Below are 13,769 nucleotides of genomic sequence, written 5' to 3' on the forward strand. Positions count from 1 at the left end.
GTCCTGGAACTCTGTAGACCAGGCTGGCCTCAAACTCAGAGATCCTCCTGCCTCTGCCTCCCAAGTGCTGAGACTAACAGCGTGTGCCATCACCACAGTGACTTTGTGTGTGTGTGTACACGTGTGTGTGCTGTGTTGTTGGTTGCCTTCCTCCCCTGTCCCATTTTGATTTTCCAAGGCAGGATTTCTCTGCCTCCTGAGTGCTGGGATTGAAGGTGTGTGCCACCATGCCAGGCTAGCTAGTTTTCCTACACAGCACAGGACCAGCTGCCTAGGTAGGATGCTACCCATGGAGACTAATAAGCAGATGTGCCCAGAGAAGTCTGACCTGGGCAGTGCCGCAGGCCCTCCTCAGGTGACTGAAGGTGGTGTCAGCAGCGAATGCCAACCACACGAGGGCTAAGTTCCATACCACGTGACCTAGGTTTCCACCAGAAGTCACAAGACATTGTAAATAGTGAAATGTAAATGTTTGGCCAGCAAGATGGTTCAGAGGACAGAGGTGCTCACCCCCAAGCCTGCTGACCTCACTCCTGGGGCCCACATGGTAGAAGGAGAGAACAGACTCCTGCAGATTATCATCCAACCTTTATTTGTACACTGGCACATGTGCATACACACATACATGTAAATTCAGCATAGTCATGGGTCTGTGTGGTGAGGGAAGATGGCAGCTGTAGGGAGGGGGAAAGACCTGAGCACCTCAAGGTCATGGCAAGTATATCAGCCCCATCAGGGAAGATTGGGTGCATGTGTGTGCGTGCGCGTGTGTGTGGTGTGTGTGTATGTGTGCATGTGTGGTGTATGTGTGTATGTGTGCATGTGTGGTGTATGTGTGCACGTGCAGGTGAGTTGCAGGGCAGGGGACGACTGACCTCTCAGGGTCTGAACTGGAGTCTGCTCTGGTTTCCTATGTACTATGTACCTGAAGTGGTTTTTACATTTCTCATTTACTGCGTTTGGCTGTGAGACAAAGTCACATCTGGAAGTTCCCCCTTCATGTCCGCCTTCCTGACCTCACCATCTGATGCTTCCAAGCTCAGACTCCAGAATTGACTATACAGCTGAGTTACCAAAATCAAACAAAAAGCAGAACTCATGTTTAAGGAAATTTATGACTTTGGTTTTTCCTTTCTTCATTTTTTTTATTTAAAAAAATTACTTTTCATTTTGCATACCAACCCCAGTTCCCCCTCCCTCCCCTTCTCCTGCCCCATCCCCATCCCCTCTTCCATCCCCCATCCACCCTTCAGAGGAGGGAAGGCATCCCTAGGGGAGTCAACAAGGTCTGACATACCAGCTTGAGGCAGGACCAGTCCCTCCCCCACTTACCCCCCATCAAGGCTGAGCAAAGTATCCCTCCATAGGGAATGGGCTCCAAAAAGTCAGTTCATGCAGCTGGGGTAGGGTCCTGGCCTAAGGCCCCCAACAGATGAAGCCACATAACTGTCACCTACATTCAGAGGGCCTAGTTTGGTCCCATGCAGATTCCCCAGCTGTCAGTCCATAGTTATGGTTTTGGGTTTGTTTTTTTTTAGTTTGTTAAATGTATTTATTTCATGTGTACGAATATTTTGCCTGCATGTATATATGTACAGCACATGTATGCAGTACCCTCAGAGGCCAGAAGAGGGCGCTGGAAGAGCAGCAGTGTGCTCAACTGTTTGGGCATTTCTGTAGCTCCTAGTGATGATTTTGTGACAGGCTTTGTCCATAACGAGGCCACATGCCAGTGGGCTACCTGTGGACACGCCTGTTGGGATATTTTACTTTTTTTGCCCTTCAGGTGGTTTTCTTTGTAAGTTGGGGCTTTTGGATTGGGGGTTTCTGCCTACATAGTGCACATGATCCTAGCTATGCCTCTGCCTCTGCTGCTATGGTGACACCGGCAGAAACAACATGGAGGGAGAAAGGGTTAAACTCCAGCTTCTAGCCCACCGTTGGCAGGTGTCAAGGCAGGGACTTGAGGAGCACTGGTCACTTTCACAGTGAAGAGCAGAGACTGAATGTGTGCACCTCCTTTTTAATGCAGTGCAGGGCCAGACCAGTGGGTGGTCTTTTCATGTTAATTAACACAGAAGGGTCATCACAGCCCAACCTGACCTGGACAGCCCCTCACTGAAACTTTCTTCCTAGGCGATTTTAGAGTGTGTTACAACAATTAAAACTGAACGTTTTAATTGTTTCCATAAAATATTTTTACATAAAATATTTCCATAAAATATTTTTCCATAAAATATTTTCAGATAATTTAAGATGGTACCTGGTAGGCAGTGTGCGGTGTGAGCGAGGGAATGACTCACTGAGGCTCCCTTCCGGCTGTCATCACAGTCTCCCCTGCTTGACTGGGACACCATCTTAATCCCAGCCCGGGACTCGGACTCACTCCCTATCCCACCAGGTGCACGAGCTGGAGCGAGCCCGCCGGGTGGCTGAACAGGCCGCCAATGACCTGCGGACACAGGTGACAGAGCTGGAGGATGAGCTGACCGCCACGGAGGATGCCAAGCTGCGCCTGGAGGTGACCGTGCAAGCGCTGAAGGCTCAGCACGAGCGGGACCTGCAGGGCCGCGATGATGCGGGCGAGGAGAGGCGGAGACAGCTGGCCAAGCAGGTACTGCCCAGCAGGTGTCCCTCGTGGTGACCGCATGTGGAAAGGGAATTCCCCTCTGGAGCGTTTCCATCAGGGGCCCCTTGCTGTCTACCTCCACCCAGAAAGCCATCTTTGTGTTCTGCCAGGAGGCAGTGACACACACACATGCCACAGTCACACACGGTCTACCAGGTGTCCTGTACAGCCTCCCTCCTGTCCCTCACTGCCAGCGTAAGTAGCATGCAGGTGTCTAGACTTCTCCTTAGGAAGTTTAAATAGACTTCTTATCCTAGTTCAACATGACCGTGCCAACTCCTATAGGCCTGGTGGTGGTGGTGGCTCACGCCTTTAATCCCAGCACTTGGGAGACAGAGGCAGGCAGATCTCAGTGAGTTCAAGGCCAGCCTGGTCTACAAAGTTCCAGGACAGCCAGATCTTACGTACAGTTTCAAAGGTTCAGTCCATTATCATCATGACAGGGAACGTGGCAGCAGGCAGACATGGTGCTGGAGAAGGAGCTGAGAGTCCACATTGCAGGCATCAGGAAGCTGACTGAGACACTGGTATCCCGAGCATAGGAAACCTCAGCACCCACCCCCACAGTGACACAGTTCCTCCACCCAGGCCACACCCACTCCAACAAGCCACACCTCCTAATCCTGTCACTCCCTGTGAGATTCTGGGGGCCGGTTATTTTCCAACTACCACACTATACTCACCCTTGATAGGGAGGGCATCAAGCTGCCATAGGAAGGAGAGAGTCCAGCTTGGTAAACCTTTGAGTGTTTGGGACTCGCTTAACTCAGCCTGCACGGCAAAGCCTGCGGGGCATGTGTGAAAGCTGGCACCCAGGAGCTTCTAGCACACACTGAGCGCTCGCTGAAGAGTCTCCTCTCTCTGGCCAGTGCCTACTTGTGTGGTCTCAGGGAGGGAAGCTTTAGAACTTGTAACTTTCTGTTTCATGAGTTCTTGTGATTTCTCTAAGTCCCTCTGCCCTCCAAGGGATGGGTGCCTGGAGGGAATCTGGGAACCATGACCTGTGACCTCTCCTACACCTCCCCCAGCTGAGAGATGCAGAGGTGGAGCGGGATGAGGAACGGAAGCAAAGGGCGCTGGCTGTGGCCGCCCGAAAGAAGCTGGAGGCCGAACTGGAGGAGCTGAAGGCTCAGACGTCCGCCGCTGGGCAGGGCAAGGAAGAGGCCGTGAAGCAGCTGAGAAAGATGCAGGTGAGGCCGGGGTCCAGGTGTGCTGCTGTCTCCTGCATCAGCAGCAGTGGCTGGCTTAGCTAGCAGCTCCGGCCAAGCTGGCCTCGGGTGTGTATGCGCTCCTTCTCTTCTCCGCCTTTCATTCATTTTAGATGGTAGACTTTGACATCTAAGCCCATTATTTGTTTAGATAATAAATTTAGTGCCATTGCGGATGGAACCTAGGGCCTTGAATAATGCTAGGCAGAGTATCACTGAGCCACCCCCCAGCCTATACTATGATATTTAAAACGGCAGGTGCCTGTGGTATATTCTTATGGGGGCAGCAGTTCATGCACCCAGAGAAAGGACCCCTCGTCTAACCCCTTTGTCAGGCATGTAATAGTAATAAAAACTGTTTTCCCAGTGTAACCTTCCTTTCTCACTGGCTCCCCTTGGGTGGAGGAAGACTTTGTGTTGGCCTCTCAGGAAGTGCCCACAGAGCCACAGGCTAATTATTTTCTATTCTGGCTCACTTTAAGAGGTTAACAAAGGCCTAGAGAAGGGGTGGATTTGGCCAAGGGCACACGGACTATTGGGCTCTGTGCTGGCCCTGCTTGCCCATAACAAGCAGCTGCAAGGGTGGGGCTCTTGTGAAGTAGCTCAGCTAACCGCACGGTACTTCCACCCAGACCCAGATGAAGGAGCTGTGGCGGGAGGTGGAGGAGACTCGCAGCTCTCGGGAGGAGATCTTTACCCTGAACAAGGAAAGTGAGAAGAGGCTCAAGGGCCTGGAAGCTGAGGTGCTGAGGCTGCAGGAGGTGAGACTGGTGTGGGCAGGGCTTCGTTAGAGGGCCTGGGGGAGTGGGCCAGGCCTAGTCGGAGGCTCTAGGTGGGGCAACTTTTGAAGTGAGCGTGGTTCCCTGTGCCTTTATTTGTTTTTTGTTTTATTGTTGTTTTTCAAGACAGGGTTTCTCTGTAGCTTTGGAACCTGTCCTAGAACTCACTGTATAGACTAGGGTGACCTTGTACTCACAGAGATCCGCCTGCCTCTGCCTCCCAAGTGCTGGGATTAAAGGCGTGCGGACCGCAGTGTCAGCTCCTGGCCCCTGTGCCTTCTTTTATTGGGAGTGGAGATCTTGTCCTGTGGGCTCTTCAGAGTCAGTGCAGGAGCCGAGTCGCCAAAGCCAGTCCTAGGAAGATGAAGACAGGAGTCAGGAAGTTAGGAGCAGAGCTGTAGTGAGGGAGAGGTCTGAGGATGAGGTGTGAGGCAGAGGAAAAGAAGGCACAGTTGGGTAGAAGGGAGGGCCCATGGGTGGCGTGGGGGTAGGAGGAGGCCCAGTGATGGAAGACATGGAAGAGGAGCCGGGCTGCAGGGGACACAGCTCAGAAGAGTTGGGAAGTGGGACACTGATGGCTAGCACTAAGAGGAAGCCTCCTACGGGGTTGGAGGTCATAGGCTCACAGTCAGGAGGGTTAGTGCCGACTCCTAACTTTCTTTACTCTGCCCCTGGCTGGTCCATACAGGAACTGGCTGCCTCAGACCGAGCCCGGAGGCAGGCCCAGCAGGACAGAGATGAGATGGCAGAGGAGGTGGCCAACAGCAACCTTAGCAAGTGAGTATCCTGCCCCCCTGGGCTGAGCACTTTCCTCTTGTGGCCTCCTTCTGAAGCAACACCTTCCCTTCTTCTAGGACAGCCATCCTGGAGGAGAAGCGGCAGCTGGAGGGGCGGCTGGGGCAGCTGGAGGAGGAGCTGGAGGAGGAGCAGAACAACTCGGAGCTGCTCAAGGGCCATTACCGGAAGCTGCTGCTGCAGGTGGGCAGCCAGGCCCGCCCTCCCCGACCCTAGCCTTTGGGTGCTCTTGTCCAGCGAGTCAAGGGGGGCATTTGATGTGCCAGAGAAGGGTGAATCAGGAAGGCAGGACTCATTGATTCATCTGTAATTCTGAGGACTCTCAGACAGGCTTGAAACCATCTATCAAGATGTGCCGGCTCACAGCCGAATCCTAGTAGTCTTCAGACTTAAGACGGGGTTGTCACAGGTTCAAGGCTAGCCAGGGATACAAAAAGCAAACCCTGACGTATGAGTGGATGGTTTCACACATTAATAAAGGAGTCAGCAGAGAAGGTGGAAGTGTAGGGTGTTGCTCTGGTCTTGAAGTCACAGCAATCCTCCCTCTGCAACCTTCCCTGTATGGCAAACAGACAACCCCGGGCTTGTCTAGCCTTATACAGCACTTTTTCTTTTCTTCTTTAGTTTTTAGGCAGGGTCTCCTGTAGCCCAGGAATTCTTTTTGTAGCCTGAGGATGACCTTGCTTTCCTGATCCCCCTGCCTCCATCTGTGATGACAGGCTTGTGCCACCAAACTGGACCATGCGTACTGGGAAACCAGGGCTCCTTGTATTATTAGGCAAGCCCTCTACCAAGGGAGTCCTAGCCAACTCCTATCACCATTTTTATTTTACAATGAAAATGTCAAAGGCTGAAGGAGGGCTACTGGGCTCATGAATGTGCCCTGGGAGGCGCAATGCAGAAGCTTTGACCAGCCTAGACTGAGTGTCTTCCTCTGCCCTGGGACTTCTAAGCGGAGGGAATCAAGGTGCCAGCCTCTGTGAATGGAGGTCCTTCCTCAAGGACGCCACAGGTCTCTGCTGGTTGTGCTGCTTAGGGCTCAGAGTCTCTGGTGGGAGGGGCTGGAGCCTACCTCTTTTTCACAGGCTCCTCAGGTGACCCTGGTGCAGAGGAGAGTGTGAAGGGCCTGAAATAGCCTAGTTCACAGCCACAAATTTAGAACATTTAAACAAGTTTGTGACCATCTCTGGGGCTCACTAAAATAGCAGAACTGAACCTGGCTGTGTGGTGCACGCCTGTCAGTCATCCCAGACCTGGCTGTGTGGTGCACACCTGTCATCCCAGACCTGGCTGTGTGGTGTACACCTGTCAGTCATCCCAGACCTGGCTGTGTGGTGCACGCCTGTCAGTCATCCCAGACCTGGCTGTGTGGTGCACGCCTGTCAGTCATCCCAGTCCTGGCTGTGTAGTGCACACCTGTCATCCCAGCATTTGGGAGGTGAAGGCAGGAAGCTCAGAGTTCTAGGTCACTTTATTACATTGTGAGTTCTAGGTCAACCTGAGCTACATGAGACACTATCTCGAATAAAAATGTTAAGACTAAATTTAAATAGATTTAAATAATTTTGAGCAATTTTAAATAAATTAGAAACATTCTTGTTCATTAAAAAGCAAAAGGTACCATTTGCCGTGGGTTGTCTTTCCTGAGCTTGTTGAGTGATGTCGAGTGCCTAAGTACCACCAATCTCCGCACTGTGCACTTAAGAGTCACCGGCTCAGCTCACCCCAGGAGGAATCGTGTGTTGCCACCAACGTCCTATCTCCTCTCCGGCTGCAGGTAGAGTCCCTCACTACAGAGCTATCTGCTGAGCGCAGTTTCTCGGCCAAGGCCGAGAGTGGGAGGCAGCAGCTGGAGCGGCAGATCCAGGAACTGCGGGGTCGCCTGGGTGAAGAAGATGCTGGCGCCCGAGCCCGACAGAAGATGCTGATCGCTGCTCTCGAGTCTAAGCTGGCCCAGGCAGAGGAGCAGCTGGAGCAGGAGAGCAGGTGAGGAGGGCGGAGGCTTTGTCCTGAAAGAAACTGCAGTCCGCGGGGAGCACAGTTTAGGCCACAGTACTGCAGCTGTCTCACCCAAAAACTTAGGGACCCTAAAACAAGTTTATTGTTGCTTCTGAATTTAGCCTGGTTGGCAGGCTTTTTTGTGCTGTGTTTGGTTGTCAGAGGGTTGACTACATGGTTTTGCGTGACTGGGCTCGAGCACAGGTAAGGCGTTGCCTAGGCTGACTTGTAGCCTCTCATTCTCCAGCAGGCTAGCCCGGGATTGCCTCCATGGACAGTCCTTACCCAAGAGTAAGGGACACTGTCAATGGCTTCTAAAGGCCTGGAGCTAACACTGTACCACTTTAGCCATAAGCAGAGCAGGTCCTGGGACAGCTCAAATCCACAGTCAGATGTCACATCTAAGAGTGTAAGAACAGCAAGAAGTGAGAATTCAACCGCCCTAGCCCACAGCCATCACAAAGAGAGATGTCTTAGATAAAAGGATGCTGGGCCCTGGGCAATGTCTGTGTGTTTTCTTCTTAGGCACAAGTGGCCGCAGTTGTATCTAGCCCGATATCCATACTTACTCATAGTTAGAGCCAAGAAGCCAGGTTAGAGAGATGGCTGAGTGGAGAAAGTGCTTGTCGTGAAGTGGAAGGACTTGAGCTCGAAACCCCAGCACCCACATGGAAAGCGGACATTGTAGCGTATGTCTATAACCCAGCGCTCCTACAGCAAGATGGGAGGTAGAGACATGAGAGCCCCTGGAAGTTCGCTGGCCAGCTAGCCTTGTGTACTGGCAAGCAAAGCGAGGGACCCTGCTTCAGTAAGGTGGAAAATGGAGACCGACATCTGAGGCTGTCCCCAACCATATTCAAGAGCATGTGCAAGCTCACACACATGCACATGCTTACACACGTGTGCGCGCACGCACGCACTGTCCTAGATTCGCTTCTGTCGCTGTGACAAACACCCTGACAAAGGTGACTTAAGGGAAGATGGGTTCATTCAGCTTGCAGTTCCAGGTCACATGCACTACGTACTACTCTGGGGAAGTCAAGGCAGCAGGACCCTCATCCCTGGCCACAGCCACAGCCGACAGCAAGGAGGATGAGGCACCCCTGTGTGCGGTCCAGGAAGAGTGCCACCCACTTGCAGGCTGCATCTTTCCACATCAATCAGCCACATCAATCTTCGGAGAAGACAGTCCCCACAGACAAGCCCAGTCTGACCTAGACAGTCCTCATTAAGACTCTTTTTCTAGATGAATCTAGATTGTGTCAAGTTAATTAAAAGTAATGGTCAAGCAGGGCAGTAGTGGTTCATGCCTTTAATACCATCGTTCTAGAGGCCGAATCAGGCAGATCTCTGTAAGATTGAGCCTGGTCTGTAGAGTAAGCTCCAGGATAGTCAGGGCTGCATGAAGAAACCCTGTCTTGAAAATTAATTAACTTTTTTTTTTTTTAGACAAGGTTTCTCTGTAGCTTTGGACCCTGTCCTAGAACTCGCCCTATAGACCAGGCTGGCCTCAAACTCACAGAGATCCGCCTGTCTCTGCCTCCCAAGTGCTGGGATTAAAGGAATGCACCACCACTACCCAGTTTGAAAACTAAACTTAAAAAAGAAAAGTAACCATCAGGCTAGGTGTGTGGTGCGCCCTTTTCACAGAACTCAGAAGCAAAGGCCAGTGCATCTCTGTGAATTTGAGGCTAGCCTAATCTTCATAGAGAGTTTCAGGTCACAAAGCATACACAGTGAGAGCCTGTCCCATAAAACAAAACAAAATCCCCAAACAAACAAAATTATCAAACAAAAGAAAATACCAACTGAGGTTGTCAGGTAGGGAAGCTGACCCAAGAGGAGAGAATGAAAACCTGGTGCAGACTGACTGTATTGACCTGAACCAGATTTCGGGGAACCTAATAGCGGTGGGTCATTGCCAGCATATTTAAAACACAGTACAATTTGGGAAAAGAGTTCCACGCAACAGTCAGTCTCCGACCTATAGCTGAGATGTTAGCAGGCCATAGAGCACACGTGACATCTCCCCTAAGGATGGGTAATGGTCCAGAGAGGGAAGAGCCTGGGATAATCATTCTGGAGGATTCTGGGGGATTTACTACTGCCTCTGTAGTAAAAGGTGGGTGTGGTCTGCCTCCACAGAGAGCAGACCGATCACCAGTATCCACTTCCAGCCTTTAAGCAGGAAACAGGTGTTTTATCTTCTCCATTGAGAAGAGGCCCCTGTATTTAACATTCCTAGTTTCCCTAGTGATCTGTGGGTGCAAAAACCTTTGAGGCCCTAACAGTCAACCAAAAGATTAACATTGTTTAGAAGGGACTTGTAAAATGGCTCAGTGAGCTTGCTACTGAGTTCTGAATACAGCACCCAAGACCCACACGGCAGAAGGGGAGAATAACTGAGTGCTGCCCTTTGACCTCTAGCACATGACATGGCACACACACGTGCACAAACACACACAAGTAAATGAAGAAGGAAGCAATGGCAATAGAAGCTGAGTTTCTTGTCAATAAATCTCCCATTATACCTGTCAAGACCACTGTGCTAATCAGACTCATCACTGAGGATCCAGTACAGCAGGTATCCTCTGGCTGTTGAGACACCGTGGGACAGCTGTACCAACAGTCTATATCTTTAGGTGTCTGACCTCCATTTATACAGGTGTGATGCCCATAATCCTTATGTGATGTATAGACAAACAGATCAGACAGGCTGCCTGTCTGGGATTCCTGATTTCCAGTTCAGCATCTTTACCTTGGTCTGGAAGGAATGTAAATCACATCCAGAGGCAGGATGGGACTGAGGCTCAATGGGCCAGAGTGTTTCCCCAGCATGCAAGAAGTCCCAGCATCCCCAGCACCACAAAAAGTGGGCATGATGGTGCATGTCTACTATCCCAACACTTGGGAAGTGGAGGCAGGAGGATCAGGAGCTTAAAGTCATCCTTGCCTACATAGTGAGTTTGAGACCAGCCTGGGCTACATGAGACCCTGTCTCAAAACCATCAACATCACAGGAGACATTTTTAGGAACATAGCTGTCTTTCAGAAAGAAGTCTAGTGCCAGTGTCTGGCTGAGTGGGAGGCAGCTAGATGATAGGGAAAAGGGAAAAAACCCAAGGATGGGACAGCATAAAAAATGCTGTGATGACAGAGGGTTTCCTGGGCTCTTCTCTTTAGAGAGCGCATTCTCTCTGGCAAGCTGGTACGCAGAGCTGAGAAGCGACTGAAGGAGGTGGTTCTTCAGGTGGACGAAGAGCGCAGGGTGGCTGACCAGCTCCGGGACCAGGTGAGCAGTTGACATCACCACAAACAGTAGGATCAAAATCGGGAAATAACTACTGCTAGCCTGGCCTGGCAGGTGGCTAAGTGGGTCATCCCAGCTATGGTGGAAGCTAAGGCAGGAGAATTGCTATGAGTTCCAGGAGAGCCTATGCTACAGTGAAAGACCCCTTCTTAAATCAGCAGCAACAATGAAAAATATCCCGTAGTCTGTAGGCAACAAAGCCTGTATGTGACTCAGGTCAGATAGAATTCCTGTGTCCTTAAAAGCTCAGCTATGCCTTGTTTGCTATTCATTCCACAGAGGATTGTTGAGCATGCCCTTTGTGCCAGGCACATTGCTAGGAATTGGAAATACGGCACTAGAAAGGTTCCAGAAGGTCCTCGGCTCACATTACTAGCCTCAGAAAGCTATTATACACATGACCAGACAAAGATAATTGCCAGACTCTGATAAGGGCTGTGAAAGAAAAAAGAATGAAGACATAGGAATGGAAAGCCTTGTCCATTGAGTGTTGGGTGTTGGATGTTGGAAAAGGCTGGAGGGCATTTGAATTAAGACCTGACAGGGGAGGAAGAACCAGGTAGAAAGAGCAGGAGGTTTAAAGGCCCTGATGAAGTGAGCAAGAGAGAGGTGTATAAGAAATGAAGTTGGAGCTGCAGATGTGGTTCAGTTGGTGGAGTGATTACCTAGAATGCACAAGACCCTGGTTTCCATTCCCAGCACAGCACATGGGAGATTAAGGCAGGACCACCAGAAGTTTAAGGTCATCTTTAGCTACATACTGAGTTCAAGGCCAGCCTGTATTACATGAGACAAATGAAGTCATACAATGTATGTTTTTACCCTGAAGAGAGGTGTCTGGGGAGATCAGATACTGAATTTGATGTGGTCACTGGGTTTCACAGAGACATGGACATGAGGAAATTTATTTTAGGGCTGGCCCCTTACCCAACAGTCCTGGGGAGGCAAAGAAGAGCGGTAAATGGGAGGGGGCTGCTCTGAGTGTTCCAGTGTCCCTCCAGTGCTGCCATGATTTCCAGTGAGCCACGCGTTTATACCAGATAGGGCACGGGCAGGTTAAGCAGGTTAAGGAACTAATTCCACCAGGCCCGGTTGGTAAGCCAGTGAGTTTATTGTGGTCACTTACAGGACCACGGGTGACTCAAAGACAGCTACGTCACCAAGAAACCTCACCCCAGCATGAGTGATGGGCTCACAAACACTGCAACCTAGGAGGCTCATCCCTCTCACCTTCCCTTATGCCTACTGTATGCCCTTACACCCCAGAGAACACAGGCAATGGGAGAGGGGCAGGATCTTACAGGGAGGGTCAGGTATTCTCTGCTCCTTGGATTGTTAACTGTCTGGTCTCGGTTGCCCAACACCCAGCTATCTTCTGCATATTTTGTTGCCATAACTCTGAAGGTCTCAGTAGGTCACCATAGCTGCTCTAGGCACTGGGGGACACCAGGGAATAACATGGTCCATCGTCCGTCCGTCCGTCCCCCCCCTCGCAGCTGGAGAAAAGCAACCTCCGGCTGAAGCAGCTCAAGAGGCAGCTGGAAGAAGCAGAGGAGGAAGCATCGCGGGCGCAGGCTGGTCGGCGGCGGCTGCAACGGGAGCTGGAGGACGTCACAGAGTCCGCGGAGTCCATGAACAGGGAGGTGACCACGTTGAGAAACAGGCTCCGGTAAGTTACCCGTATGCTGGTACCACCCAGGAGAGGAGAGCAAGACTTAGCTTGGATGACCACCACGGGGATAGGATCCTGCGGTGGGGAGGAAGCTGTGGCTTCCCTGACCCACCCCCTGTGCTTTTCAGTCTTGCTCAGGTGCCACGTGCACCTGTTTGACCACTTGCCAGCGTTTGAGCTCAGCTTCTCTTGTCCCAGTCTGCACCTGTGTTCTCATCCTTGCCTGCATCTTTGCCCCGCCTCCGGCGCACTTATGCCTTCTTCTCCCACAGGCGCGGCCCACTCACCTTCACCACTCGCACTGTTCGCCAGGTGTTCAGGCTGGAGGAGGGCGTGGCTTCTGATGAGGAGGATGCTGAGGGGGCGGAGCCTGGGCATGCACCGCCCCAGGAACCTGAGGCTCCACCCCCTGCCACACCCCAGTGATCCAGTCTGTCCTAGATGCCCCAAGGACAGGGCCTGTCCCAGTATCCCTCCTGGCTTGTACTTTGAAATAATGCTGCCCTCTGGCACTTTCTGGCATTAATGAACCCTACTGGGACAGGACTCCAAATCGAGGCCCTAAACCAAGGAGCTGGGAGGCAGGAGGCAAGAATGATCACTCTTATTAAGGGGACAAAATGAGCTTGGATGGCAAGGATGTCCTGTCTGCTCCCATTTTCCTCAGGCCTGTCCCCTGCAGAGGGCAGGCAGGGGGCCTCCATCCCCTCCCAGTATCCTGCCCACTTTTACGGCGGTGGGGAGGGGGATCTGTGTGCTCACCAGGGTAGTATTCAGGTCCCTCCTGCTCCAGGACTGAAGAATAAACTACACCTGCCTGGATCCTTCACCATGGCTGTGTTCCTAATTGGGGAACAGGGTGTGAGGGGCTTCCTCTGCTGCTGTACTCCGTGAGATCCTCTTAGGGACCGGGTAGTCACTGCACAATACAAAGTCTCAGTGTCCCACTACATGGTGTAATCTGTGAGATCCTCCTAGGGACGGGGTGGTCAGCACACAATACAAAGTCTCGGTGTCCCACTACATGCTAGGCAAACCATTGTCTCCTCAGCATCTCCCATATGATTGCTGAGAGAGTGAGTCACGTCTTTCTGACCCTTTCAGAGTGTTCGTAACTGGCTGAGCCACTAGCCTCAGGGCACACAGGGTGAGTGAACCAAGACCCAAACCCCACACTGCCAGGCTCCAGGGTTGGTTATCTACACATGAGGACAGTTTTCATAAGCATCTGTCTACCCAGGACTCTTCCTGGGTTCTAGGACTTAAGTTCCCAAACTTGTGGCTCTCATACATTCTGGGTAAGAGGGCTGTTCGTGTTTGTCATCAAGGAAACTAAGGCCAAGGCCCATACTTGCCCCAGTGTCCAAGGAGACCAAAA

At 51.6% G+C, this 13,769-nt stretch overlaps 1 protein-coding gene across 2 annotated transcripts in view; it reads left to right on the forward strand.

Annotated features, from left to right (window-relative positions):
• Positions 1-13,220, forward strand: part of Myh14 (myosin heavy chain 14) — a 57,167-nt gene extending 43,947 nt beyond the window's left edge. For both annotated transcript variants that reach the window (XM_048438148.3, XM_085682826.2), the window contains 9 exons: positions 2,402-2,614; positions 3,658-3,819; positions 4,470-4,598; positions 5,305-5,393; positions 5,471-5,594; positions 7,189-7,397; positions 10,593-10,701; positions 12,216-12,388; positions 12,664-13,220. In XM_048438148.3, the coding sequence (XP_048294105.3) occupies positions 2,402-2,614; positions 3,658-3,819; positions 4,470-4,598; positions 5,305-5,393; positions 5,471-5,594; positions 7,189-7,397; positions 10,593-10,701; positions 12,216-12,388; positions 12,664-12,817 (1,362 nt within the window). In that variant the 3' untranslated portion in view covers positions 12,818-13,220. The remainder of the gene's footprint in view (positions 1-2,401; positions 2,615-3,657; positions 3,820-4,469; positions 4,599-5,304; positions 5,394-5,470; positions 5,595-7,188; positions 7,398-10,592; positions 10,702-12,215; positions 12,389-12,663) is intronic.
• Positions 13,221-13,769: the final 549 nt, after the last annotated feature.

This window comes from Myodes glareolus, chromosome 24 (assembly GCF_982192425.1).
Source record: "Myodes glareolus chromosome 24, mMyoGla1.1, whole genome shotgun sequence".
Lineage (NCBI taxonomy): Eukaryota > Metazoa > Chordata > Mammalia > Rodentia > Cricetidae > Myodes > Myodes glareolus.